The sequence below is a fragment of the Episyrphus balteatus genome, chromosome 1 (genome assembly GCF_945859705.1).
Source record: "Episyrphus balteatus chromosome 1, idEpiBalt1.1, whole genome shotgun sequence".
Taxonomy (NCBI): Eukaryota; Metazoa; Arthropoda; class Insecta; order Diptera; family Syrphidae; genus Episyrphus; species Episyrphus balteatus.
The window spans coordinates 163,116,368-163,143,172 of record NC_079134.1 but is presented as its reverse complement, the minus strand read 5'-3'; the positions used below and the strand labels follow the sequence as shown (position 1 = coordinate 163,143,172).

Genomic DNA, 26,805 nt, shown 5'->3' with positions numbered 1-26,805 from the left:
TTTTTTTAGTTTTTACCCAAACCATACTCAGCGCAACAACAATTAGTATTACCATGATTTAATTTTTTATACAATGAGCTACTTTATCTAGGAAGAACATTGAATTGAAGTACTCAGAAGATGAAAGTGTTTTGTGACATTTTTGAAAATTTCTTATTTAAAAAAGGAGCTTCAAAAAGCTTAAGTTTAAAATTTTTGAAATTGTCACCTAACAGCTTCATATTCTAGCGCTTAAATTATAATGTTTCTTTAAAATACAGTTGAATAGTGTGGTGTGAGACCCAAGTATTTACGAGTAAATAAGAGAGAATAGTAGATTAGACACAGACAGAAAGTATATTTTATACACAAAAGTTAGAGGCCAATTATTATTTTTTAATAAGAGTGTTGGGTGTTTTATGAAACTCATAGCAAAACACTTATTTGTCAATAGCAATTTTTTTGTTCTTATTGAAAATGAAAACATTGATTAGCGTCCAAACTGACCTACGCTCGCCTCAGAATCTTTTTTACATGTCGTCATGACGTCAGGATCATCTTCATTATCTGACATGTCTCCGTCGTGTTTTTCGGCCAATGGACTTGAGCTACACGTTGATACTTCGCCTAGATTGCAAAATTATAACAGTTTTTGATCGTAAATGGTTGTAAGGGTTTTTTGATTTTTTTTTGTTTGATTGTTTTTTAAACCTTTCTTCTCCCAAAATGGTACTTATAATTTTTTTAATAGTATAATTTTAAGTATTAAAAAAGGCAAACATTTAGTTATCTACTTACATAATGCAAAGTCCATTTTTCGTAACGGAGATAGAAGTGAACTTGAACTTGTTAAAGCTGAGAATCCATCAAATGTTGAATCCACTGAGAGTGAGTAGTTATCGTTGCAATCGAAACTGAAAAGGAAAAGTTAAAAGAAATTAGTTTGAATGCTCTTTTGACTATAAGAAATTAGTATACCTTGTTAACTTTGTTTGTTCTTTGAATGGTTTTCCACATTTTGTAAAAGATCGCATATCCATGTTTATTCCACTATCAATGGATGATCTTTTTGAATAACGACTATTTGTTGGTGGACTTTGATTGCTGAAATTGTAAGAACAAAATGACAATTATTGATTTTTTCTATATAAAATAGAAAAATGTATATAAACAATAACAAAAATCAAACTTAATAAAAACAGCTCTCGGATTCAGGTGACGATAAATTGATTCAAATATAATATTCCATGGATTTGTTTCCAATTGAGATTCCAATTTGGAATCACTTTTCAAACTCAAACAGCAAGAATATTCCCTCCTGTCCTTTATAGAAATCAACTTTTTATAAACGAGAAAATAGAAAGGACATTTTCATTTGCTTGTAAAAATGTTTTAAAAAATTTCAATTATATCCATTTTATTACCTCCTCTCACTTTAATTTAAAGCCACAGATTTAAAATATGCTTTGTCTAGCCTTTAAAGATTTTTTACCTCTCCACGAAAATTGAAAAATGTTTCCGTCTTAAACATTTCGGTAGTAAAAAAAACTTCCACTTGATTGCATATTGACAACCCAGTAAGTCTTGAAAATCCGTTAAGGAATATATGGAACTGAGAATTTCTTTTAGAAAACAATAAAATAAAGTAAGAAATTTACTCATTTTCTTTTTTTACATCAGATTAACAAGACTGACTTCATAAGGGACAAATGATTTATAACTAAATTTACAATCTTGAACAAAAAAAAATATTTTATTTTTCCTATACTTTTTTATACTTTTTTCCCCTAAATTTTGACTTTTAAGTCTATAGGACAGGGCGATTAAATAATGATTCCTACTCAGAGTCAACACCAAAAAAAAAATAAAGGGTAGCAAAAGGTCTGTTCCACACTTGGTTTGGGACCGCCATTTCTTCTTTTTTACCGACTTAAAAAACCAAACTTTGAAAAATTTTTTAAATGGCAAATTTTAAATTTGGGAACAGATTCAGAACAAAAATAACCAAATAGGACTTAATTCGGAAGTCTCAGATTGAGTGTGGAACAGATATAATTTTAGCATTTCTCGGCTTTGATGACTTGTATTTTTTGGTGAATTCCTTTATGGAGTTGACTTCGTCATATCGTCGGTTCAAAGCCAATCTGCATTTTTTGACATTTTCACTTTAACGCGTCATTTAAATTATTATCGGTGCCTCTATTCACTGCGTGTCGACCCCAATCCTCCATCTGTTGCATAACAGTGTAAACTATCAATGTCCGTTGCACAAGTTTCTAAAACTTTGTAAATGTTTTACTCAAAACTACAATTTTGCAGATTCGTGGTTTTGGCTTTGTGCCCACGATATGTTGCTTTCATACTTTCATTTTGACCAAAAGAAATCGAAATCGTTTCAAAAGGTTTATTTTGTGCAAATTATGTAGAAATTATCTCATTTCAAATTCAAAATAAATTATAATGTAGGAATTTTGATTTTTTTTTTTAATTAATTTTTAAGCTGTATTGCACTGTATTTGAGGTATTGGATTCCAAGTTTAAATACAAATATCAAAAACTGACATGTGGCAAATATTCTGTAACCAATTTGTGCAATCTTTTCGATTTTAAACAGTAAGAAAAAAGTATAAAGCGTTATAATTTATTTTAGAGGGATATTTAAATCATAATTCAGCTTTACAGGATTTGCGCTTTAGCTAAAACGCACTTAAGCTTAAACGCACTCGTATTCACAAACTAGCCTTTTTACATTTCGTCTAAAAATTTTCTTTTTATAATGGTTAAAGAATAAACAAATTAATTTTTTTTAAACATTTTACATACTCATGCAATAACTTTCAATTTTTTTTCTTTTTGGAGCAAAATGAATTAAAATCAGAACATTCATTAAAATAATACCTACTTTTAATAATAAGCCTTCTTCGCTAAGAATACATTTTTGTGTATAATTACCTTGCTACAGCAATAGGCCGTAGAAAAACTCCATCATGACTTCTATTTATATCACTAGCATCGGTATTTTGACTATCCGATGAATTATCTGAATTATTACTTCCAGTTATTTCATCTTTGATTGTATGACCAGCATTCAATGATACATCACTGCTGGAATTCTGTTTTAATTGTTTGCTCAAATCATACGAAATGCTTAAATCATTTTGATTTTTATTCTTCTCGCTTTCTAAACGTGAGAGTTCAGATAGAAGATACTTGAATCTAGAATTAAAAGAAATTTAGTACAGAAATGATGAAACACAACTAAAACTAACCCTTTCGACTTAGCAACATCCATCGGAGTCTGCAAGGACAAATTTTTGATTCTCATTGCATTGTGATTGAATTTATAAAGAATTAAAGCTGTTTCTGTGTGTCCTCTTGCACATGCCCAAGTCTAAAAACGTAAATATGTTATTATTATTATTAAGAAACTTAAAAAAAAGAAAGTAATAAGCAGTCACCATTGGGGTATATCCATACACATCCTGGCTCAAAGCATCAATCTCTGTCTCAAGAATAAAATTTGGATTTTCTGTTCTCCAATTAAGCATTGCACACACCAACTTGGCATAGCCTAGTGCAGCTGCCAAATGCAATAAAGTCATTCCCTTAAATCCACTGGACGTCCAGGATACTGGAGCATTTGATCGCCACAATTTATTTGTCAACTGATGGCAATAATTGACCATACGCTCTTCAAAGTTGGATTGCATCATAAAAGCAGCATCTTCAGGCTAAAAATAAAAGTTATCCATTAGATTTCCTTTGGAATTTTTTTTTTATCTCAATAACTTACCGATTCCTTTGGCTCCATTTTGATCTGCATCTTTTCGTCAATAGACGATAATCGATTCAAAAGTGTGAATTTGTAAAGACAATCATTGGTAGTGCCATCAAAAGTGGCCTCAGGATTCGGACTGGATTTATATTCGAAAATAACCGAATTCGAAATGACATAACCATCACTAGCCACTTGGAGAGTGGCCAAACCGACTTCATGAGCTGGACAAAAGCACCTGAGAACACCTTCCTGGACTAAAATCGTCGGTACTGGTACCGAATCGAACAGAACTGTATACGTGCTGGTCATTTTCCATGGCCCAGTGACTAGAACTTTCACTCCTCCCTCTGGATATGCCCATTCAGGGCTATAATCACTTATTGTCAGAATCCTTCGATTTGAATTCGAAAAGACTCTCGACAAACTACTATCGAATGATAAACTCGACTCAGATTCATGCTTCCCATCGAATTCCAATTCAGGAAATTCAACCAACATATCGAATGCATCTAAATTAACAAATACATCCTCATTTTCATCGACATCATCATGAACTCCAACTCCACCTATTCTTGAACTGCGTTTAGAACCGTTCGTGACGTCACAGACGTTCGCAATAAAATCCATAGGATTCAAATCTGAACCAACACGATCATCGTGATGATGATGATGATGATGGTGGTTATTGACCACAACATCACTGCTTCCAGCACCAAATGGCATATTTGCAATTAATGTCCTTTGGATGTCCTCTTGGGATAAGTCGAGAGTTTCATTGAAAAATGCCAACGAATCACTGACATCTGATGCGGCTGTCCGTTCCGATGCAGACGGAGATAATTCTTTTTTGTCTTGTTGCTGCTGTTGCTGCAATGGCGATTGATTGGCTGAAATCACAGTATTTGCTGCTGGATTGTCACCGCAATTTGCTTGCAATCCATGGAAGCTTGTATCGCTGACATCAAGTTCGGTATCTAATAAATGTTCAGCATCCTGTATATGAAAGAAAATGTTTTTAGAAACAATTTTTTACATAAATATTAGGATCAAAATCTATTTGAGGGTAAAAAATTCAAAACAAATGCAATGCAATTTTAATTTTGGAAGGGGAAATGGAAGATGAACGGGAAAGAAGCTTTAGAGTCGGTTTTTTATCTTATTTACTTGATTGAATGCTAACGATAGCAGGTAAAATTAAGGGATCCTTGTAAGGAGAAATAATCAAAGAAAACTGAAAATCTATGTGCCCAAGAAATTGGTATTGCTAGAATAAAGTGTGATGAGGAAAATAATGATGATTATTTCAGTTAGGGCTATTATAGGGAGGATGAAAAAAAAATTTACATTAGTGGCTGCCTTGGGGGACCTCAGAGTTAGACAAGAAATTATTGGAAACGGTTGAAATGTATTTCCATGTAGGATGAAATTATTAATTTCAGGAAAAGAGATTTAAAGCCGAAAAAGTGCAGACGTTTGTCAAAGTTCTTGATAACCGAGAGGGTTAAAAATTCAAATTCAAATTGTAGTTATAAACAGTTCAATGAAAGTTGAAGTTGGTTTGAGTCCCTACTAAATGTCGTTGGTTGGTAACCTAGCAATGAGCAATAAGATGAGGTCCACTAATTTGTAAAAGTTCGAAAATATTGAACTATCTATGACGTGACACTTAAGTTCAGCTTGGTTTGAAGAAACTCCAAGATTTCTCGAAAGCGCTGATTTTTTTTATGGAAAAGCGTTGTTTTTAGAAATTTTCAATAAAAATTATTTATTTTAATATAGTTTTAACCGCCATTTAAACTCTTTTTATTTAAGACATTCACTCGAATAGAATAGAAATAAGAGCTGTTCTCGTATAGCTGATTTTTATCCCGCATGATGAGATGGTAGCGGTACAAATATCAAGATTCGAAGTCACAATATTTACTGAGTATCTTATATGGCCTTTTCCGACCTATTCAGGAGCGGTTAATCATTTTTGATATCATTAAATGAGAAAAACTACTTCTTTGTTAACAATGGCTCTTATTTGGAAAGGGAATTTAGCAAATCTCGATTTTAACTAACAAAATTAATGGTAATAAAACATAGAAGCATTAGGCAATATTAGAGGCAGTTCAGCTGTAACTAATTCGATTTTAAAATCAAAGCACTTTATTTTTATTTGGAAGTGGGATGTATGTTTTATTTAAATCAAGCCTTCGCTAAATTCGGGTCTATTACTTAAGGCCCATTGGCCTTCAATGAACTTGACTTAAGTAACTAAAAATATTTTTGCAAAGGACCGTGGTTCACCTCAACACTACCATAAGTGAATACGATGAAGCAAGATTGCTCAACGAAATGAACAGAATAGTATTGTAACTCAAAAGAATGACTTTTTACATCTACATCAATGATGCAAACACAATAACTAGAGCCACAGAAGACTACTTACAAATATTAGTTCCTTCTTATAGAAAATTCTATGACTACAAAAAAAAGCATCTTTATTTTTAATCTGCCATAATTTTCAAATCTCATAACCCAACTCATTTTCATCCCCAAGTACAACTCCCTAAAACCTCCGCTGATTGCACACTGCCCCTCTGCCATTAAAATCCCATAAAATTCCAAAATTGAAACCTCAAATAGTTTTGAATTGAAAATTTTACATTTGCCTAAAACAAACACATACCTGGGACAAATTAAGCATAGATCCACCTAGGTCAGTAGACATTGGTTGGCTCCCTTGACCAACACCATTACCACCACTACTATTACCCACCACCTCGCCGCCAGCAACCACATTGACTGGTCCAGTAGTATCACTTCCCATTCTATTACCATTGTCATCCGAAGTATTGCTAATTAGATTCGATGATTGCTGGCCCTGATTGATGTCATTACATTCAATTAACGTTTGTTGTTGTTGGGAAGAATGGTGAATATGATGGGAATGTTGATGTTGGCTCTGTTGCTGCTGGTCCAATTGCTGCTGCTGTTGTTGTTGTTGTTGGTGATGGGTATGAGAATTGGGGTGTTGCTGACTTTTATTTGAATGAGTCGATGTGGATGCTGCTGCTGCTGATACCCCTGAAATGGTTGTGATTGACGGTGTCGTCGATGCCAAAGAGGCACGAAGAAGATGATGTTGTTGTTGGTGCTGCTGGTGGTGTTGTTGTTGGTGCTGTTGCTTAAATGAATGGTGCTCAGTTTGAGATGATGAGGATGGGTTACCTCCTAACGACATATTTAAATCATTGGTTTGTTGTTTTTGTGCCTGTACTTGCTGCTGCTGGGAGGAGTGATGTTGGTGATGATGATGGTGTTGAAGCTGTTGTATGTGACCCTGACTGGGATTTATAGAGTTATTATTATTTAATTCATTTCGTTCATTGGAGTTTTGCAAACTAATTTGCTGAGGCGACATAACCGATAATTGCTGCTGCTGTTGTTGTTGTTGGTTGTTGTTATTATTATTTTGACTACTATTGTGGGTGGTAGAAGTAGTTCCAGTACCACCATTAGCACCAGAACCAGTAAATGTGGTTACTGTTTTTGTGGTAGTAATAATATTGCTACCTACTACTCCCCCCACCAGATGACTCTGCTGCTGCTGTTGCTGTTGTTGTTGGTTGATTATTATCTGATTCATGTTATTGCGATTTAAATTCATTTGATTGTTTTGATTAGACGCATTGGCGAAGCTCTGTTGATTGAAGTTACCAGCATTGGAAGTGTTACTACCACTTCCACTTACACCACCGCCAGGTCCTTGGGTTGGGGTAGCAATTAGATTATTACGACCGGCAAACATTTGTGTGTGGCGAGAAATGTTAAATTGCTGATGTTGTTGTTGTTGCTGGTGTTGTTGTTGTTGTTGTTGCTGTTCCATGTGAGGTGGTATCACTTGGAATTTGATTTCTCCATTTTGTCGTTCATGATGTTCTACAACTGATTCGGCGGTAACCATTTCAAGACGACTCTTTCGTTCTGGCCAACGTGAATAGAGCTTTGAAAGAGAAAAAGAATGTTAAGCAGTTTTTTAAGACTTTTAAGGATTTTTTACCTTAGCTCCTATAAGGACATTAGGCGTCGTACTAGTGACTTGATTATATGCATCATTTCGTTTCTCCGAGAGTGACTTCATAATGCCGACTCGTCTCATTGGATGTGAACAGGATTTGCCATCGGCACAAGTCGAATCAGGGCAACCACATTCAAGTTGTTTAACTAAAGCAGCTTGTCGCGCTAATCGTTGTTTTTCCATTAATTGACTAACTATTGATTCTACAGTTTCGGCATTCTAAAAAATAAAGGTACAAAACAAGGATTCAAGTCAACTATTCTTATTCAAATTGAAGTTTTGGCATACCGATATTTCAATATCATTTCCAGAATCTGAATCTTCATCACTGAATACTGTTGAAACTGAAAAATAAAAGTCTTAAAACTGTTCTAAGGAAGATTTGATAGTATAAACTTACGCATTGGTTTCAATTGACTAACCAATTCCTCTTTTGTCCATTCTTTTTTATCACCCCAAAGTGTTAGACTTGGTGCTATGACAGCCATCTTATTATCATCTGGATAAGGAACATTGAGGTAGTGAACGAGCACGATGTCAGGATTCTTGAAAAAAAAAAAAATTTAATACCAGACAAAATGTTATTAACCAGAATGTGAGACTGTAAGAATCTCTTACCTGTAGCAACCAGTAACATCTGCGATGGAATGTTGGCAGAATTGCGGAATGGACATAACATCCATAGATACACTAGGAGACAAAAAAATAAGAAAGAAATAAAGTTTAAAAGTCATGACAAAAATAAAGCAACAACAAAAAAAAAGATAATAATCATTTTCTAAGGTATCCATTATGTCGTCTTCTTCTATATAAAGCTTCGGAAACCCGAGAATAAAAAAAACATATTCTCAAGGACATATTCCATCCATCAAAACACATGGACTTGGTGTAAAAACACACCAGTTTGTGGTTCTTCTTCTTCTAATATCGTGGGAGGGTTGTTTGAGGGTGTTTTTTTTTTTTCTTTTTCTTTTGTTATTGTATGAGGTCAGGACTTTTGTGAAGTCTGCTGTTTCCTTATGTATATCATTTTTTTTTTATTAAGTCAAATTTATCACCTCAAGATATGGTGTCCTGACAGTAATTTGATATTTTATGACTTTTATGGACTTGTTTTGAACACATCGGAGTCATTGTGTAAGAATCATGTAATGAATGTCAACCGATGTTGGATGTTATAGAAGCAGAAGGTTTCGTTTTATGACAAAACATTTTCTTTGGTCTTTCTTATAGAAGTAAGTAAGTACTTTGTTATTGTATTGCTTTATTGTGTTTTTATTAACCGGCAAGACTTTTGGAAAAAACAGCCACAGGTGAAAACAACAGATCATAATTATTAGTGGGGTATACGTGTTTTGATTGATAGGATGTGGGTGGGTGTTGTAAATGTGTAATAGGAATACATAGACAATATGGAGGGTGTTACTTTTTTTGTAATGTTCAGAAACAAGAACAGGAAGAAACTATATCGAGTGAAAACTATTCTTTTAGGTTGAAAACTTCAAAGGGAATTTCTTCATTAATCATTTCCGATTTGTCGAATGCCGAAAGCTTAGTATTAACGACATTTTTGTTTTCTTGAAACCGATGTAAAATTGAATCTTGATTTGAACATACATAGTTACGTGGGTACTGCTTATATCAATAAACAGAGTAAGTGGTACATAAGACACATCGCCTAACTACTCCTAAGAATAAACCGACTTAAGTTGAATGTGGAATTTGTAGCCACTTTGCTGTGTCGGAGTTTAAGATGTTTCGTTATTCGATCAAAGTGTATTGTAATGAAGTTAGGTTTATAGAAGGATGTGAAATCCATCTCTTATATTTGAGGATAATATTTGCATTTAAATAAATAGAAATTATGTTAACAGCAGCATAATTTTTAATGTTAACCCTCTGTCGGCACACGGGTGCGAATTTGGCAGGACAAAATTAAAAAGTGGTGACAAAAAAGTGTCTTTATAAGGGTAAAAATACATTTTTTGGAATTGTGAATACAATATTCGAATTCCTCGGAAAATTCTACATCAATTTCAAATATGATTCTCTATAAAATAGTGAGACCGAAAAAAGTTCTACTGACATGAAAAAGTATTAACCAAATTCGTAAAAAAGAGGTGTGCCTACAGAGGGTTAAAAACATGCCATTTAAAAAAAAAAGTTACATTTATAACTCTATAGTTTGTTAGAAAAAAAAAAAAATAAAAAAGAAATGAGATAGAAAAAAGATTCTGCGTTTACTAGTTGATGGCGATTTGTAAACTTAATTTTTTGTTGGAGCGGGGTTGTAGATCAGACTGATATAATACTGAAAAAAAACATTTGTTTTGACAAAAACTGAAATGTTTATTTTCTACATTCATTTAGGAAAGGTATTAAGTTTTATTGATTAAATGACATGTGGTACAGATGCAGGTATACCTAATATTTCAAGTACCTCATCATAATCATTTTATGTAAAATATTTGCACGAATTAATGGTTTCGTTATGAATTAGCTTGAATAATAATAGATTCAATTATTTGGAAATACTCAGTGTTCTTTCAACATGATGAAAGCAATATTTTTGCTGAATTATTTGACTTTGACGATTTGGTTTTTGACTTTAAAGTTCGTTCACACTTAAAGTTCTAAGTTTATATGTCCCAATTTAATAGTCTTTTATATGCATTAACGCAATTTTTTTTAAACGGTCCGCCAATTTTTGGATTACAAAAGATATTGTATACCTACAGTCTGTAAAAAAAAAAAACTAGCAGAATTTTTTTTGGCAAACTCTTACATATTACGCTGGTCGACTAAAATAAAAACCTAGTCGGAAGCGAGAATTTTAGTCAAAACTGATAACATATTCACGTTTGGTTTTTGAGCTTTAATCATCAATATTTGCGCTATGTGTATGTATAGTCTCAAAAATATTTTTTTTTCAACGGAATTATGTTTGATCCAAAATTTATATTTATAAGGATGTTGTTTTTTTAATCCAAATCAGAAGTCATAACTCACAAATTGAGATTTGCCTCAAAAAATCAATGGTCATTAAGATTAAGATTTCGAAATATCATAAAATTCTATTTTTTTTTTTTTGAGAAAAAAATTAATTAAAAAAATACATTTATATATATTAGACCATAAAATACGGTTTTTGAGATTGAATAAGTTGTTTTACAAAAAAAAAGCCGGTGATTTATTGGAAGTCAAAAGTCCCCAAAAACCGCGTTTTCGACCTGTTAATATTCATGTATGTATTTCAAAAACGTGACGTGCCAGTGAAATTTTGACTTTGATTTGGAAACAGGACACGAAAATCTTTGAAAAAAGTATAGTTTGAAATTAAAAAAATAGCAATAATAGGTGGGAACGAAAAAAGGACGATTATGAAATCACTTTAAAATTAACGTTTTCTCCAATTAAAGCGATTTCGCTGATAGACACTGTTCAGAATAATATTAAGTAATTTTTTTTAAATTTAGATTCAAATAGTTAACAAATTGGTTCGGCTAATAACGATTTAAAAAATTCACAGCTTTTATTTTCAAAATTCCTTTATAAAGGAGTCATTTATATGAAATATTACATTTTTTACTTGTTTTATTTACAGAAAAGTTTCAGTACTTTTCAGGTAAAAATAAATCCAAAACCTTGCTCTAAGTTTCCTTAATATTTCTTAACATCTTCTGCTTAATTTCAAATATAAATCCGACACAACTACCTACTGACAAAAAAAAAAAAAAATTGGAAATAGATCAATTCTTTTGATTTCTAACTTATAGATACACCTAGAAAAAGCTAAAAGTGAAAATAAAAAATTAATTTCATGCAATTAATCGAAGGATGACAGCCAACAGTTCGATAACGGTCCAAGGAAACAAGAGTTTCTATATATTTTTTTGTTCCTAATATAGATTTGACTCGGCTTGATGCCAAATTTGTCGACATAGGCATCAAGGAGAAGGAAAAAGAAGTCAGGTCATAGGCAGAGGCAAGCAAGCAGGCAGGCACACATCCATAACTGTACAATCTATTTTTTCTATCTTCTTACTTTTTAATCGGTTTCACAAGGATGGTATTAGTTATCGCTGTTGTTATGGCGGCAGGAGGACTTCCGGCGACGTCAAACTACCATAAATTCTCTACCGGATGATGATATAAGAAGAAATCAAAACAAAAGCCAAGCACAGTAAAAAAAAAAAATCAAAAAAAGAAGGGGAAAAAAAATATAACAAGAAATAATAAAAGGAAAAATCTTGGCGTGAAATTGCATTTACAAATGAATGAGTATAGCGGTTGGGTAGGGTTAAGGGAGTCTTCAAGATAAGGACGAGAATCTAAGTACCTATTTCACTTATAGCTTACCAAAGGGAAAAAAATATTTTTTTTTTTTCTGTTCTTTCTTTCGTTTTTATTTTTATTTTGAGAAGGAAACGTATGTTTTGGCTTCGCGAACACTCAATAGTCTTCTTGGGAGGTAGCAATTATTTACATTGGGGGAGGTTTGTACTTCCTGAGCGGAGAGTCAACAAGAGGGTTGAGCCACATCGGAATGGCAAACTAGAAAAGGGGTGAAAAATTGCTCAAAAATTGATTTATGAGGCTTTTTTTCTTCTATTTTTTTCGTTTACTCTGTCTGTCTAGCGAAAAAGTCGTGATATCCCGCTGAACTTTTGACAATGTGTTACAATTGTAAGTAGTTAGTGAATTATAATTTTATTTAACGCCTTTTACTTTGAGTTGAATGAATTACAAGGTTGCAAATGTAATTATTGTTTTTTTTTTTTCGTAAGTTTAGTCACACATTTTGTTTGGTTTCAAGAAATATTTTGGCAACGTCTTATCGTAAAGAAGAAGAAGAACACATTTACAGAAAATAAACTGAGTTGTTATTTATTTGAAAATACAAAAACAAACAAAATAAACGAAAACATGTAACTTACTTCGGTTCCTTGAACTTTCAGCTTCATGTGATCTTCCCGGGTAGTCTTTCCGTCTTTTCTTTTTTTCCAGCAATAACCATCTCTTCGGTAGCGAACCTTTTTTCTTGAATACAAGAGCAGTGATCCGCTTTTTGGTCTGAAAAAATTGTTTTAAAAGATAGATTTAGAAATTTATTTGAAAATTAATAAAATAAATAACTGTTAAAATTTTGAAAATCCGTAATAAAATAACAAACTTAAAAGAAGATGTAACTTTTTATCTTTCTTTTTTTTTAATACCTACAACAAAAGAGGAAACGGGCCTTTTTGAAATAAAAACAAGAAAATTATGGTTGTTTCAAGTCGAGTTCACCTACAGTTGCATTATTTCTGTCATTTCGTCAGAAACTTTGATTTCAACCGATTTCTTGAAAAAAAAGGCTGAAAAGTATCCTAAAACCAAGTTTTAAAGTTTAGAACTTTGTCAAGAAATCAGGCGTTACTGTATGCTTAGGGCCGAATTTCCGTTTTCGGAAAAATAGTCCTGAAACACAAGATATCAGCATTGTTTTCAAGAACTTCTATTGCTTTTTAAGATTACCTACGAAAAGAATTAAATAATACTGTGATAAAACACCTGACAGAACATTCTTCTTACATCTGAATATCAGGTAAGACCATCAGAAAGAATTTTCTTTATTTCTCAAAATTTGGACCATTTTGTCTAGGCTTTAAAAACAAATTTAACGGTGATGCAATTTGACGTCAAAGTTCTCAAAAACCGCGTTTTCTACCTATTAATAATAAGGTATTTCAAAAACGTCACATGAAACTAAAATTTTGACGACGAATTTATTTATTTCGATCGTTTTTTTTTTTTTTTAAATAGCCTCAAAACATTTGAGGAAAAGGGCAATTTTTGTATTTAATCTTTATAAGAAACAGTTTGATTTTGATAAAACTTAGTGGAAATGTATGTTAGAAAGCTTTTATTTTTTTTTTATTTTCGAAAAATTGTCTATTTTTTAATCGAAAAAGGTAGAACAAATTTAGGATTTGCATTTTTTAATTTCGCAAAACATATTGATCACAAAAATGATTTGTTTTTCTGTTGTGTCCGTTTTTGACAGTATTTTTTCACAGTAACTGAAAAATTAAAAAAAAAACGTTTCAACCAAAAAAATATTTTATTGAAATTTTCAAAACTAAAAAAATTTTTCACCAACTGTTTTCGATTGAAAAAATCCAAATATTAATTTATTTGCTTTAAAAGCTTATTTATATCATATCATCATATCATAAAAAAGTATAAATTTTCAAAAACTATCAAACTATTTTGGTTTTGGATTAAAATAAAAAAAAATAGTTTTTGTATTATTAGTTTTCCCCTTTTTTCCCACACTCACCTAACTCACCGGCCATTTTTTGCGATTCAGTGAATTTTTCCTCTTATCTAAATCATTAATACAAAATTTGTTCATCACTCATTTACTGCTCATCATTTTTTAACTTGAATCGGTGATTGTTAAAACAACATAAGTAACATTTTTATTTTTTTTCAGGAGAGACAAAAATCTCTGTATTTTTGACGACGCGGCCGCATTGACAATTTTAGCTTTAAATTCGGTTTAGAGGCCTTGTTGGGAGTTGAAACTAACTAAAAGTTTTAAAAAAATATCTTTATCAAAGAAGATTTAACAAAAAATAAATATTTTGTATATGTTGTTTGAACACCCAACGTTTTGTTGGGAGTCAAAACCACTAAATTACTTGGAAATAATGTTGTTTTGACACTCATTTTAAATCCAAAGTATTAGCAAATTTAATGGAAATGAATAAAAGACCATCATAATTCAGCAATTTTATTAATACAAACATTAAAAAACATGAACATTAAACAAATAGGCGAAAGTGGACGTTCCACGGCCAGCAATGAATTTGTTATTTTTTGAGGTAGTTAAGTCTTACATTGTGCAAAAATTTTATCCTTGTGACGTAGGTACTTCAAAATTGTATAAAATGCATTTTTGCATTTAACACTTTTTATTGATTGTCTCTTTGAATTTTAATGTTTATTTGAAGTGAAGTGACCTTGATTTTGAATATCAAACCAATAGAACCCAAACTAGAAGCCTTTAAGACAAGATTTACGAATTTTTTTTAAGTTTGCATTTTCAATTCTTTGCTGGTATTAATAGCTTGAAAACTCTAGAACAAAATGTCGAAGTTAATGGCTCAGGGAAAATAACAGAGCATCATATTTTATATTCAAAATAAAAATTAACAATGTCCTTAAATATGTCCTTCACACATTGCAATATGCATTACCCATACTAATATTGCAATATCTTACATTCTTAATCCAAATGCAGAGAAAAATTCATAGTAAAACTTTTTCCTAAGATATTGTTTTTTTTATTTAGTACCAATTTAATTTATCAACAAGAACATTTTGAAAGATGCAATTCCATTCAAATGACCGCGAACAACTGACTAACACTAAATCATCGAAAAACTGTAAGAAACAACAGTTTACTTACTTCGTTTTTCCAGCGTTGAATGTAAAAAAAACAAATTAATATGAAGTACTTAAGGTGTTTAAACACTCAATTTCAAAATTGGCAGAAGAGATATGTTGTTTAAGCACTAAATGCGTATTTTAACCTCGAAATTTTATATGATCCAAACATCAAATCATGTTGATTTTGCTCTCAACGCTAGCTCTACCCATAAGCAATGCAAAACAGTTATAAAAGTGGTTTCAAAAAATTTGTCACTTATGTTGTTTTAACAATCACCGATTCACTTACTGACTCGAAAAATTTAAAAGTATTGTCCTTAAAAGTAAACCTACGCACTAAGACAAGTCTCAATATTTAAGCGACAAAGGACTTTCAAAGAAGCACAGTGGTCAGTAGAATCTTTGTCTCAAAGCAATCTTGCTTTTCTATACCTAGTTGTCTTGAAAGAAAGAACGATTCATGGAAAATGCATTGATTTCATTTTTTCATCGATTTACTCCAACGTTATTAACGCAGATTAAAATTGAAATTTGTTTGATACCAAGCCACATAGAGTTTTAACTGTAAGATCGAAGAACTCCCGCAAGATCGCAGTGCAAGTAGAACTATAATACTTATCTAACCTTAAAAAGTAAATGAAGAAATGTGTGAACGCTCCCAGTAATAAATCACCAGATTCACCGTAGTTTGAAAAGCTACTTTTAAAAATTTATTTTCTTAGAATCAAACGATTTCACAATACAAATTTACAAGAGTTCTGAGCTTCTGGTATGGAGACTGGCTGAATCTGAACAATTCATGTAAGAATTTAATGCAACTGTTCCAGTTTAAAAAGTCTTTATAGCTCCAGAATATTTTAAGTTTTAAAGTCTTAGGTGGCATGTTGTCATATTGATAACACTGGTCAACAATTTTCAACTTTTTAAAATTTCCCAGAAAGATTTATATTTATATTAATTTTATAGATTTGGGCTCAGTAAGCTCAATAATCATATTGGTTTCTTTCTAGCAGCTCTAGTTTTTGAAATATTTAATTTTTCATATTTGGGTAATAATAATACTAATTTTTTAGTTTTCGTTATTTTGAGCGTTTATTCGAATTTTCCAGAAAAATGTAGAAAGGGTCAGTAAACCTAAAAATCACATTCATTTATTTCTAGGAGCTCTATTTTTTTAAATATTTAAGTTTTCCACATTTTGGGGGTAATTTCGTACTTATTTTAAAGTTAGCTTATTTTAAATGTTTGTTAAGATTTTCCAGAAATTTTTTTGTCGAACCTATTGCATTTGGGCTCGCTTAGTTTAAAAATCACACTGGTTGCTTTCTAGAAGCTCTAGTTTTTTAGATATTTTCATTTTACACATTTTGGGGTGATTTCATACTATTTTTTTTTTAGATTTTATTATTACAAGCGTTTTTAAAGTTTTGCTGGAAAAATTAATTTTGAATGTATTGTATTTTGGATCAGTTAGTAAAATAAAAATACAAATACAAATTTTTTACATAAAAAAAAAATTTAACAAAAAAAAATTTGTATGCATTTCTATTCCTTTTCATGTATGAATAACTCAAGAACTAGAGCTGCTAGAAAAAAACTAATGTTGTTTTCGAAATCAGCACCCTAAATTTATTAGGAGATGATATATAACACTCTCGAAAATTTTTACGTTTTTACGAAATTAATACACTTCGTGATTAAAAACACATAGCTAGTAAGATTTAACAATACACAAATCAAAAGTCCTATCAAGATTAATTCAGATAACATATCAAAATCTATTTATTTACACACAAAAGAGCACGTTTTCAAAAATTACTCACCTTGTTTTGACTTCCTTCGACTGCCATTCGGAGTGTTTGTCAAAGCTGATAAGAATCGCTGCGATTTCCTAGAAATGAAACATAAATATAGATTATAAATATAAGTCTATCAACGTCAGTTTAAATTTGTATAAAAAAAATTAAAATAAATATCAAAATTATATCAAAAACACAAATGTATGTAGATAGAAAAGTGCAATAGCTTTGAAGACAACTTAAAAGTTGGCACTCTATCTAAAAAAAACTCATAGTTGACGCTGTCGCTTGACAAAGACCACGATTTTATTCCTTTTCGAATGCAATTTTTATCAGAAAACTATATTTTCATCACACACAGCGAGAGAAATATTCAAATTCACTTGAAAGTCTCCACCTACTTTTTGGGGTGGTGGTTAGGGGAAAAAAGGACATATACGCGGGGTTGTCAGAATACCACACGTTAAAAAGTCAAGTCCGTTTTCTTATTTGTATTTCTACGGGTTGACAAGTTCAATTTTGCTTGTTCTTTTTTTGTATGTGGCTAACTTTTTGTTTGAAAACTGAACGACTAACTATAGAAGGAATGTATATGTATGAGAAGACAAGAGAAAGCTTCACCAAAGGTGGATATGGAAGTGGGCGGAATTATCGTCTTCATTTTGGCTTGCTGTCAGCTAGAGGAGACAGAGTGTGACACACAATTGAGCAATATTGTTGGCATCACGTTTTATTTTATATTTGCATTTTGTGTCTCTTCAAGTGACACAAACATTATAACATGCAATATTAATATTATAGGATTGAAGATTGTGTCTTTAGGATGGACATTTTATATGTGTTGAAGAAACGATTGTCAGATAAAACGTTGACTTTTAAGGATTGCTTTGTTATAAACGAAAGGTTTTAATTTAATTTGCCACCACATTTAGAAAGGAATAAGTATGTATAGAACAATCCAAATTATATAGAGAACAATCTGATTCAGATTTTAGGATTTTTTTGTTATATTCATAAACCTAAGCCGTTAGAGAGGTACCATGTTGAAATCTGATGCTCATATTTAAAACTTCCTCAATTAAGTCAAGGTGGTTCTCTAGACATTTCAACGATTTGCTTCAAACTTGGTGTGTAAGAGTTAATTGAGATGCCTTAGAGCCTTAGAGGAGAAATTTGATTTTTTTTTAAAGATCAAATTGAACAGTCATAAACAAAAATGTTTATAGTGATTTTTATTAAAAAATATTGTAGGTATGTACTATGTATGTACTAACGCATATCACGTCGTATTTTTGAAATTAAAAAAAAAAAAATAATAATTTTTGAATTGTCATAGAACCGTTTCCTTGATTTATTTTCTATGCAGAAAAATGTGTTCGGGAGAAGGGCTCTCAATGGAAAAATTCCGTGAATATAATTTTGAATTTTTCAAAAATATTTCTTCTTGTTATTTTTTTTATTTTTATTTGAATAAATCGGCGGCTGACATGCTTATGTTTTATCGGAAACGAATTGACGAAATTAATGCTGTCGGTTTGATGGATCGGGGTCTTAAAATGTCGGGAACCATCAGAATTAATAGCTGATTTAAAAAATCCGATAACAAAATATTCTGGCATGATGAAAGGTTCAAAGGTCCAAAAAATACCTGAATCCGATTTTAATTGAAGGAGAAAAATTAGTATATTTTAAGAATCCAAAACAAACAAAATAACGGTTTGATTCGACTTTGCCAATTGGTTGGGACCAGGGTTGTAAAAATATCAATTTAAAAAAAAATTTATTTTAAATTTAAAAAAATATTTATTGCAATAAAAAATAAAATGACCGACTGGGGTCGCACGTACTTGCTCTTATGATAAAAGTAGATCTTATCTTAAAGCTTTTTATAAAAAAAATGCGGCAAAATTATAATTAGATTTAATTAAACCATTTCCCATAATGTAAAAAAGTAGGTATATAAAATCTGTTTTAATAAAAACACCGTTTTTAAAGGTTTTGATAAAAAAACGAAGTATGCCATCTGATTTCTTGTATGAAAAAGAATTTTGAGAAAAAAAAATTTAGAAATCGTTAGAGCGGTTTTTTTTTAATTTAATTTTTTATAGGTACCTATATACAAATTTTCTAATATTTAAAAAAAAACTTGGTATGCCATTTTGAAGAAAAAATTAATTTAGTATTAAAAACAAAATTTCGAAACATTTCCAAAAACATATTTTCAAAAAATTGATTTTTCAAAAAAAAATTTGAAATCCAAAATATATATCCAAAAATATATTTTTTGAAAATTTTCTAACATTTTAATATTACGGTTAATTAAACGCTTTTGTATACAAATTTTCGTTGAAATCGGGTTAGTCTTGTAAGAGATAAAAAAAAAACGGTTCTATGGCAGGTACCGTTAGTAACCTTCCAAAAAATATTTTTTTTAAATCAAAAGTTGGGTCTTGTTTGTAAAATTATACACAAATTTTTTTATCAAAATCGTTAGAGCCGTTTTCGACTTATTTGGTATAACTTGAAAAATTTGTATGGGGGGTACACTTTCTAAGTGAGATATAAAAAAAAAAACAAAAAAAAGCAACTTTCAGAATTCTATAAAAATCATCTGTACCAAATTTGAAGAAAATCCGTTCACGCTTTTAGGCTGTGGAAATGTGTACAGATGGACGGACGGAATTGCGAGACCCACTTCATCGTTATGTTGGTTTTGATTAAAACCTCAATTTTTTTTTTCGGCACGAAACCAATACTTGCCCTATAGAGCAAATTGCATTAAAAAAAATATTTATTGCAACTGAAAAATATTTGCATTAAAAAAATTGTATTGCAATTGAAAAGTATTCTTATTGAAAAAAACATATTTATTACAAATTAAAATATTTTTCATTGAAAAAAAAAAAATTTATTGCAAATAAAATTTTGTTTGCATTGAAAAAAAAAATTCAATTCAAAATGTGTCCATTAAATATTTTTTTTTAATAAATACTCGTCGAATTTGTTACAATTTTAATTTAAGATTTTTACCGTGAAAAAATTATTTTCTAGAAGTGTTTCTGTAGTTTCAAACACGGGACCGGAAATTATTATCATTCATTTTTTTTTTTTGGTACCAGCAATAACTTTTCGAGGGGAGTAAAGTCATCAAGCTTTAAGGAAATTTACTTGTTTGTACAAAAATTGTAATAAAACATATTTTCTGTTTTTTATGTTATGTTTCTCAACTTTAAAAATGCCTTGTCTAACCCTTTTTACACAGTTTTTTATAAACACTATATTTTGATTGTTAATTTAAGCTCAAAACCTTTTTTATTCCTTAAAATATTCACCCTCAACAAAAATCGTGATCAAAGTTAAATGCCACCCACTACATAAATATCTAAAAACTCAGTCCTAAATGTGCAACCAAGTGTGGTGTGATGCATCTCTGATCCACGGCCAAGTCAACAATCCTCGAAGGCGGTTCCCCGGTCTAAGGAAGTCTCCAGCTATAGTAAAACTCAATGTCCCATCCAACCAACTTGTTTCATATGTTGTGTCTTGTGTGACTTGTGTTTTGCAAAGGAACAAAAAAACCTGCTGTTAGGTTTATTCGATTAGGGAAAAATTGGTTCGCATTTTTTTTTTTTTTTTTGAATTTTTTGTTTTGTCGAGTGACTTCCTCCTTCTTATCAACTATATATTCAATTCATATATGCCACAAAAGCAAACTCACTGCCAATTGGAAAAGGAAGACGTTTATGTGGCATCCACATGGTTTATACTTATACATATTGTCAAAGCAGCATCTTCAATTTTCATTGTGTAGTTTTTTTTTTTGTCGAGTGGACGAAACGAAGAACGATGAAGACGGCCAAACAAGAGAAACGTGAATATTTTAACTTTTTTCAGTTGTTTTTTTTTTTTTCTGAAGCTCAGCATATTTGAACTTTTTTTGATTTGAGTCTCCCAATTTTTGTCTTGTTGTTGTTGTTTTGGAGTTAAAAATTCTTGAATATGTGAAGCGGGAATAAAAATTGGAAGACTGCCTACCTTTGGAGCATTTATTATGCTAATTCAATAACGGCCAACTATCTGTGGCGCTTAAGAGAGGTTAAGTTCGCAGAAGATACATTTTTTTTTTTTTTTGTCTTTTTTCGAACCGGAGGGCAGTATCTTTTTTTTGATGAAGTTTCTTTTTTTTTTGTAAAATTATAATTTATTATCGTTATTATTTTTTGAAAGACGCCCAAGAGTGGTAGATTGTCGGAGGCAATTTTTGGGGACCAACATACATTTATAAGCATCTTTAAATTAGTATTGGATTTTATATCTTTGACACAATGGCAAATATTTGGACAGTATGCTTATAAATGAGGTTTTTTGAAGAAAAAAAAATTATACAAAAAAAAAAAGAGTTGACTACGACGTTCATTCAAGGTGATTTGATACGTGCAGGACATATTTGGTATAAAAGAACCAACAGGCATAACATGCAATTATTGTAGAAGATTTTATGTAGGGCAATAGAATTTCAAGACAAAAAAAAATTCAATATCATTTGCTATTATAATGGCTAGACATAAGGCATTTTATTTGGATTTCTAATTCATGAGCTAGAAAAGCCCAAAAATTAAGTTCACAGTCACGTTAATTGGGTAAATGAGGTTTTATTAAGAAATGCCTTTGTTTGCTTCGAGGAAGTAATTTTTATGCTTTCTTATAAAGTAGTTAAAAAAAAACCATTTTTTTGCAATCTATGCAGAATTAATGATAACGTCGTCAGAAAACAGGTCGTGTGGTTTTGTTTAAAATGAGTCAATTGAAGAGTTTACTTTTTTCAAACAATCATAATTTACAAGAAAAAGCTAAAAAAAACATACCTTTTTTATTTTCTCATTATATTAATTTTTTTATTTTAAAAGCTTACAAAAAAAATTATGCAATTTAAAAGCCAAGTATTTCTTCTTAAGAATAAAACCATTTTTAAATTTTTACAATGCGCAAAAAGTATAAAAATAATTTATTGAAAACAATCATTTTCATCAAAAAAGGCAAAAAAAAACATGAATTTTTATCTTCTCACGTCATTAATTCCATTTTTTTCCCCAACAACCTATAAAATTTTGTATACCATCTGAAAGCTTATTGTCTTAGCTCAAAATATATATATTGATCAGGTCTATGAGACATCTACAAAAAGAGCTAGAATTTTTTGAACTCGATCAAATTTCATTAAAAAAAGCAAGAAAAAACAATTATTTTTATGTTCTCAGGCTATGGAATCAATTTTTTTGTTTGACAACCTATACAAAATATATACCATGTGAAAGCTTATTATTTCACCTTTCATATGACGTATCAATCTCATTTCAAAGATGCCTACAAGAGAAGTTAGAATTTTTTAAAGTCAACCATGTCGAATTTCCAGACTGAGATTACGGTACTTCCCACACTGGTGGCTGTTCGGGGGGCAACAGATCTCCACTGGTGTTTTGAGGTTTTTCGCAAGTTTCTTGATTTAACATTGTGTAGCTTGTAGTTAGCCTATCGTTATGTGTGATATACCAAATGAAAGGTAATTGTATCAGGTAGCTCATAAAAGTTTAATAATTGAATTCTAAAATTTTATTTTACCGTTAACTCAAAATTGTGTTTACGAAAATGATTGAAACTTCGCACATATTTAGTCGTGGTCATGGTCTATCATTACTTCATATACTTTATTCCTGTATCTATTAAAGAAAAGAAGTAAAAATAAAAAAACGATGAAAATCGGTTAAAAACGGTCAAAAAACGTTTCTTCCGTTATTCAGTCAAAGCTCACTAAACGATTCCAAGTTTTTGCACATGTATGCGTAAGGCCAAAACCTACATGTTCTATGAGTTTGAGATTTTTTGAACGCTCCAAAAAAAGCTAAAAATTACAACCCAAGAGTTGTAGGTGCGATCCCAGGTGGCTGCCAATTTTTTTCTTTTTTTTTTTATTTAAATTGATGATTTATGATTAGAAGTTGAAAGAACTTATACATATTTAAGGATGTTTTATAACGGCAAACCACTTTAAAGTTTAAACTAACGATGTTCTACTTTGATTTTAAAATTATCGTCTTTAACTCAAAATTATTTCGAAAAATAGTTGAATCAACGTGGTTTTCGTTGATTTTAAGCTGTTTTTTCCCTCAGTGAAAAAAGCATGTACTTTATAATTTAAATTGATTCTTTTTTTAATTGGTCTAATTCTTTACAATTTTCTTATGTGTATAAAGAAATTGTTATGTATTAAATCCTATAACATGAGTAAACATTTTTTTTTTTTGATAAATAACAGTATTTGAAAAAAACCGGGTTTACGGTAAGAATCCAGAAAAGCCAAATCCAGAAAATCTCGAAAAATCAAAGCCGCGATATCGAAATAACGAAAAATGGAGAGACGGGCACAATCTCGAATTTACGAATCCAGAATACTCAGAATCCGAAAAATCTAGAATTTGGAAAATACAGAATTCCGAAAACCCTAGAATTCCGACAACATGAAGTGCGGAAAATTGAAACTATCGAAACTTCAAACTCCAGAAAGGCCTTATTTCCGAAAATTCTAAAAAACCTGAAACCGACAGCTCAAAATCCTGAAAATCCAAATTATCGGAAACCCAAAATCCAGAAAGGTCAAAATCCCGAAAATAAAATAATTTTTTGAGATTTATGTGTTGTGGAAATTTGGGGAATTGTGTCCGTCCCCCAAAAAACCGATATTTTTTACTTGATTTTTTTTAATTTAAGTAGGTATGTTTTTATATAACGATCTCAAAAGAAAAAAAAATTATATTTATTTGACCAAAAATCAATTAAACCAAAAAGCTGATATTTTCGACAATCTTCTCAAAAAAAAAAAGAAAATGTCATTTTTAAAAAACCTTCAGTTGTATAACTTTTTCACAGCCTATAAATCACAAAGGAGGATTATAATAACACCATAAATTTACTAAATAAACTAACATTGAGTTTAATAAATTTGCACAGGTTTTTGCTCCCCAGTAGTTCTACAAAAAAAAAGGAAAAATATGTCTACTAACAGAAAAGTTTGTCTATTGTTTGAATTGTATTTTATTTCTACAAAAACCTGGTAAAAAAAAATCTCTGTCAACATTGCATGCCTCGAAGTTAGGTAAAATCAAAAATTAGTAGCTGTGATTATTTCTTTCACTTATTTTAGTATCCAGTCCTACGTGCCACAAAGAGTTTTGTAGAAACTTTTCGGCCTTAGTTAAAAGTTTTGGACTAACAGAACAACAGAGGGCAATCACATTCCAAAGCCTCACAGTGGTAATCAGATTTTTTTTTTTACGAAAGAATGTCTCCATGTGTCTGTATGGAATGTGGTGTTTCGCCAACCGTAACAATATCTGCGTAATTTTATTTATGCCCGAATTTACCTTCATTATTATTATTATTATTTCCCATGTCGTATATATGTAAAAGTTTTTTTTTTATTTTGGTGTCCTGACTCCTGGACCGTTTGCTATGTATTTTTTTTTTTAATTTAGTAAAGTTGTTCGTACCACAGAGAAAGCGGCTTTTGGCTGCAGTTCATTAACGGTGTTGAACTTTACATCTGGAAATTTTTATTTGCGGTCGCTCTTAATTTACAAGTAAAACAGCGGAAAAATTCGGTATTATCCTGTCCTCCTGTGTTCACTCCTCTTTTTTGCTGGCCGAATCGAGTGTGGTGGTGCAACTTGACTTTTTGAATTGGACGCGCAAGCTGAAAAGTTGGTTAAAACACAAACACAACTCAGCTTCAACCATCCTTTTCTACCTCCCTGATGCTCCTGATCCTGGCACATCAGAAGACAGGGGTTAACATATTTTTTATTGGGTAATATTGCATTCCAGTGACTAAAAATATTTCTACGAGTGAAATTAAAATTCGTTCGTTGCTCGGCGAAAGTTTTTCACAGTTGGAGATACATTTCCACTTTTTTTTTGTTTTTGTTTGTGTTGGTTGACTGTTTTTTTTTTTTATTCATTTAAGTTTATTTTTTGGAATCGCTGCGTGTTTGGAAAAAAGGGTGAGAAGAGATATATTCAACCTCAACCCTCATTTCGGTTAAACAAGCCATGAAGATGAATTTTAATTTTTAAGCATCGAATTGAATACAACTAAATGTTAAATTAAAAAAAAAAAAAAACAAAAAACGAGTAAAGATATAAGATTCACAGTTGCGTTCGGATTTATCCTTGATTATCCTTGTATCTGGAGAGGGCGGGTACTACTGGTTTGAAGAGTGATGTTCATCCTGGATGGAGAACAAATAACATGTCGATTAACTTAAGTTTATTACTAGGGTAATAATACATTATGGTAGCTGATGCTCGCTCCAGAGGGTGGATGACTATAAGGCTGGGAAAGTTGATACTGCACATGTTGGATAATTAAATACATATCCTGTTGCACGCAACTTCTAGTGGAATTCGATGGGATTTATTTAAATATATAAGTTTTGGCAAGTACTTCGATGGATGTTTGAGTTGAGATTATATTATTTTTAAGGAAAATGATTGCTTTAATGCATTTAAATGCATATAATATTTTAAAATTGAATAAGTCTCTTTTATGGCTTTGAGGGTGTAAGCATATATTTTCTAAGCAAATATCTTCATTTATCTTCCATCAAGTTTAGGTAAAAGAGAAACAAGCCTGAAGAATAAACTGGTAACGAATAATCGCGTTTAAAGTTAATTAATTCTTAAACGTTTTGAAAAGGACAACATTGCATCTCTACTTCAAGAAGCTTAAAGTGGAACTAATTTGTCCAACCAAAACAACATTGACTTCAAATGATACAACACTTCGAGAGAGACAAGAGAAGAATATTTAAGACCTTTAAGAGCAGATATTAGAATCTTCCATAACGAATTGCTAACGAACATTGAAAACCATTACGGAAATGATGGCATGCGAATAAACACCAAGACTGAAGTACAAAAAACAACAACTTCTATAAATACAAGAAACGCTATTCAACACTACAACAGCTCTCAGTTTCAAAGAAAGATTTATAACATCAAATTAGGACTGGATCCACTTCAAAATATAACTCAAATAGTTGAAAAGCAATAAGGAGGAAAATTAAGGAATCTTAGAATAAAACGGAAGCATTTGTTTATTTTTTAAAGAAAATTCTGTTCTAAATCTATCCCATCCTACAGAAATTGTGGAAGAAGTCAAATAACAAAAAGGTTTTTACCGTAAACAACATTGTCAGTACTTCCGAACCAGCTTAAAACTTAGCCAAAAGCAGAAGAAATTTCTGAACAAATTCACTCTGCTTAATTGAAGAAATCAACTACCAGGCAAGATAGGATATTTAACTATACTGTGAAAAAAACTAACTCATGTGGTAATACTGCTATTATCAATCATATTCGAAAACTGCATCAATAACCCATATTTTCCGATAATATCAAAGCCAGCGAAAAAGGCAGCCATGCAAAATAAAAGGAAACAGGAGCACTTTTTCAGGATACCGAATTCTTGGTTTAATAATTCCAGGAACATACTTATAAGGTGGGTCGTTTTTGGGTTTTTTTTTTTCGAATTTCAAATCGTAATAGCGCGGAAAAGTTGTGAATGGTGAAGACTAAGAAGGGTTTAAAAACTAATCAAAATCGGTTAATATCTTTAATCCGCGCATCGGCTCTAAAGCTTGAAAATTTAAAAAAAAAATGGTATTTTTACAAAAAAAATTTAAACACCCTAA

At 31.1% G+C, this 26,805-nt stretch overlaps 1 protein-coding gene across 8 annotated transcripts in view; it reads right to left on the bottom strand.

Moving 5' to 3' along the window:
- LOC129907492 (uncharacterized) overlaps nt 1-26,805 on the bottom strand; it is a 134,332-nt gene that overhangs the window by 6,559 nt on the left and 100,968 nt on the right. For 6 of the 8 annotated variants that reach the window (XM_055983757.1, XM_055983755.1, XM_055983758.1 and 3 more), the window contains 14 exons: nt 17,084-17,151; nt 12,761-12,896; nt 8,442-8,513; nt 8,224-8,368; nt 8,112-8,167; nt 7,806-8,042; nt 6,432-7,748; nt 3,773-4,750; nt 3,438-3,710; nt 3,249-3,370; nt 2,932-3,195; nt 958-1,083; nt 778-893; nt 487-606 (listed from right to left, as the gene is read on the bottom strand). In XM_055983757.1, the coding sequence (XP_055839732.1) occupies nt 487-606; nt 778-893; nt 958-1,083; nt 2,932-3,195; nt 3,249-3,370; nt 3,438-3,710; nt 3,773-4,750; nt 6,432-7,748; nt 7,806-8,042; nt 8,112-8,167; nt 8,224-8,368; nt 8,442-8,513; nt 12,761-12,896; nt 17,084-17,151 (4,030 nt within the window). The remainder of the gene's footprint in view (nt 1-486; nt 607-777; nt 894-957; nt 1,084-2,931; nt 3,196-3,248; nt 3,371-3,437; nt 3,711-3,772; nt 4,751-6,431; nt 7,749-7,805; nt 8,043-8,111; nt 8,168-8,223; nt 8,369-8,441; nt 8,514-12,760; nt 12,897-17,083; nt 17,152-26,805) is intronic. The other 2 variants (XM_055983759.1, XM_055983760.1) reach the window with 1 other exon arrangement.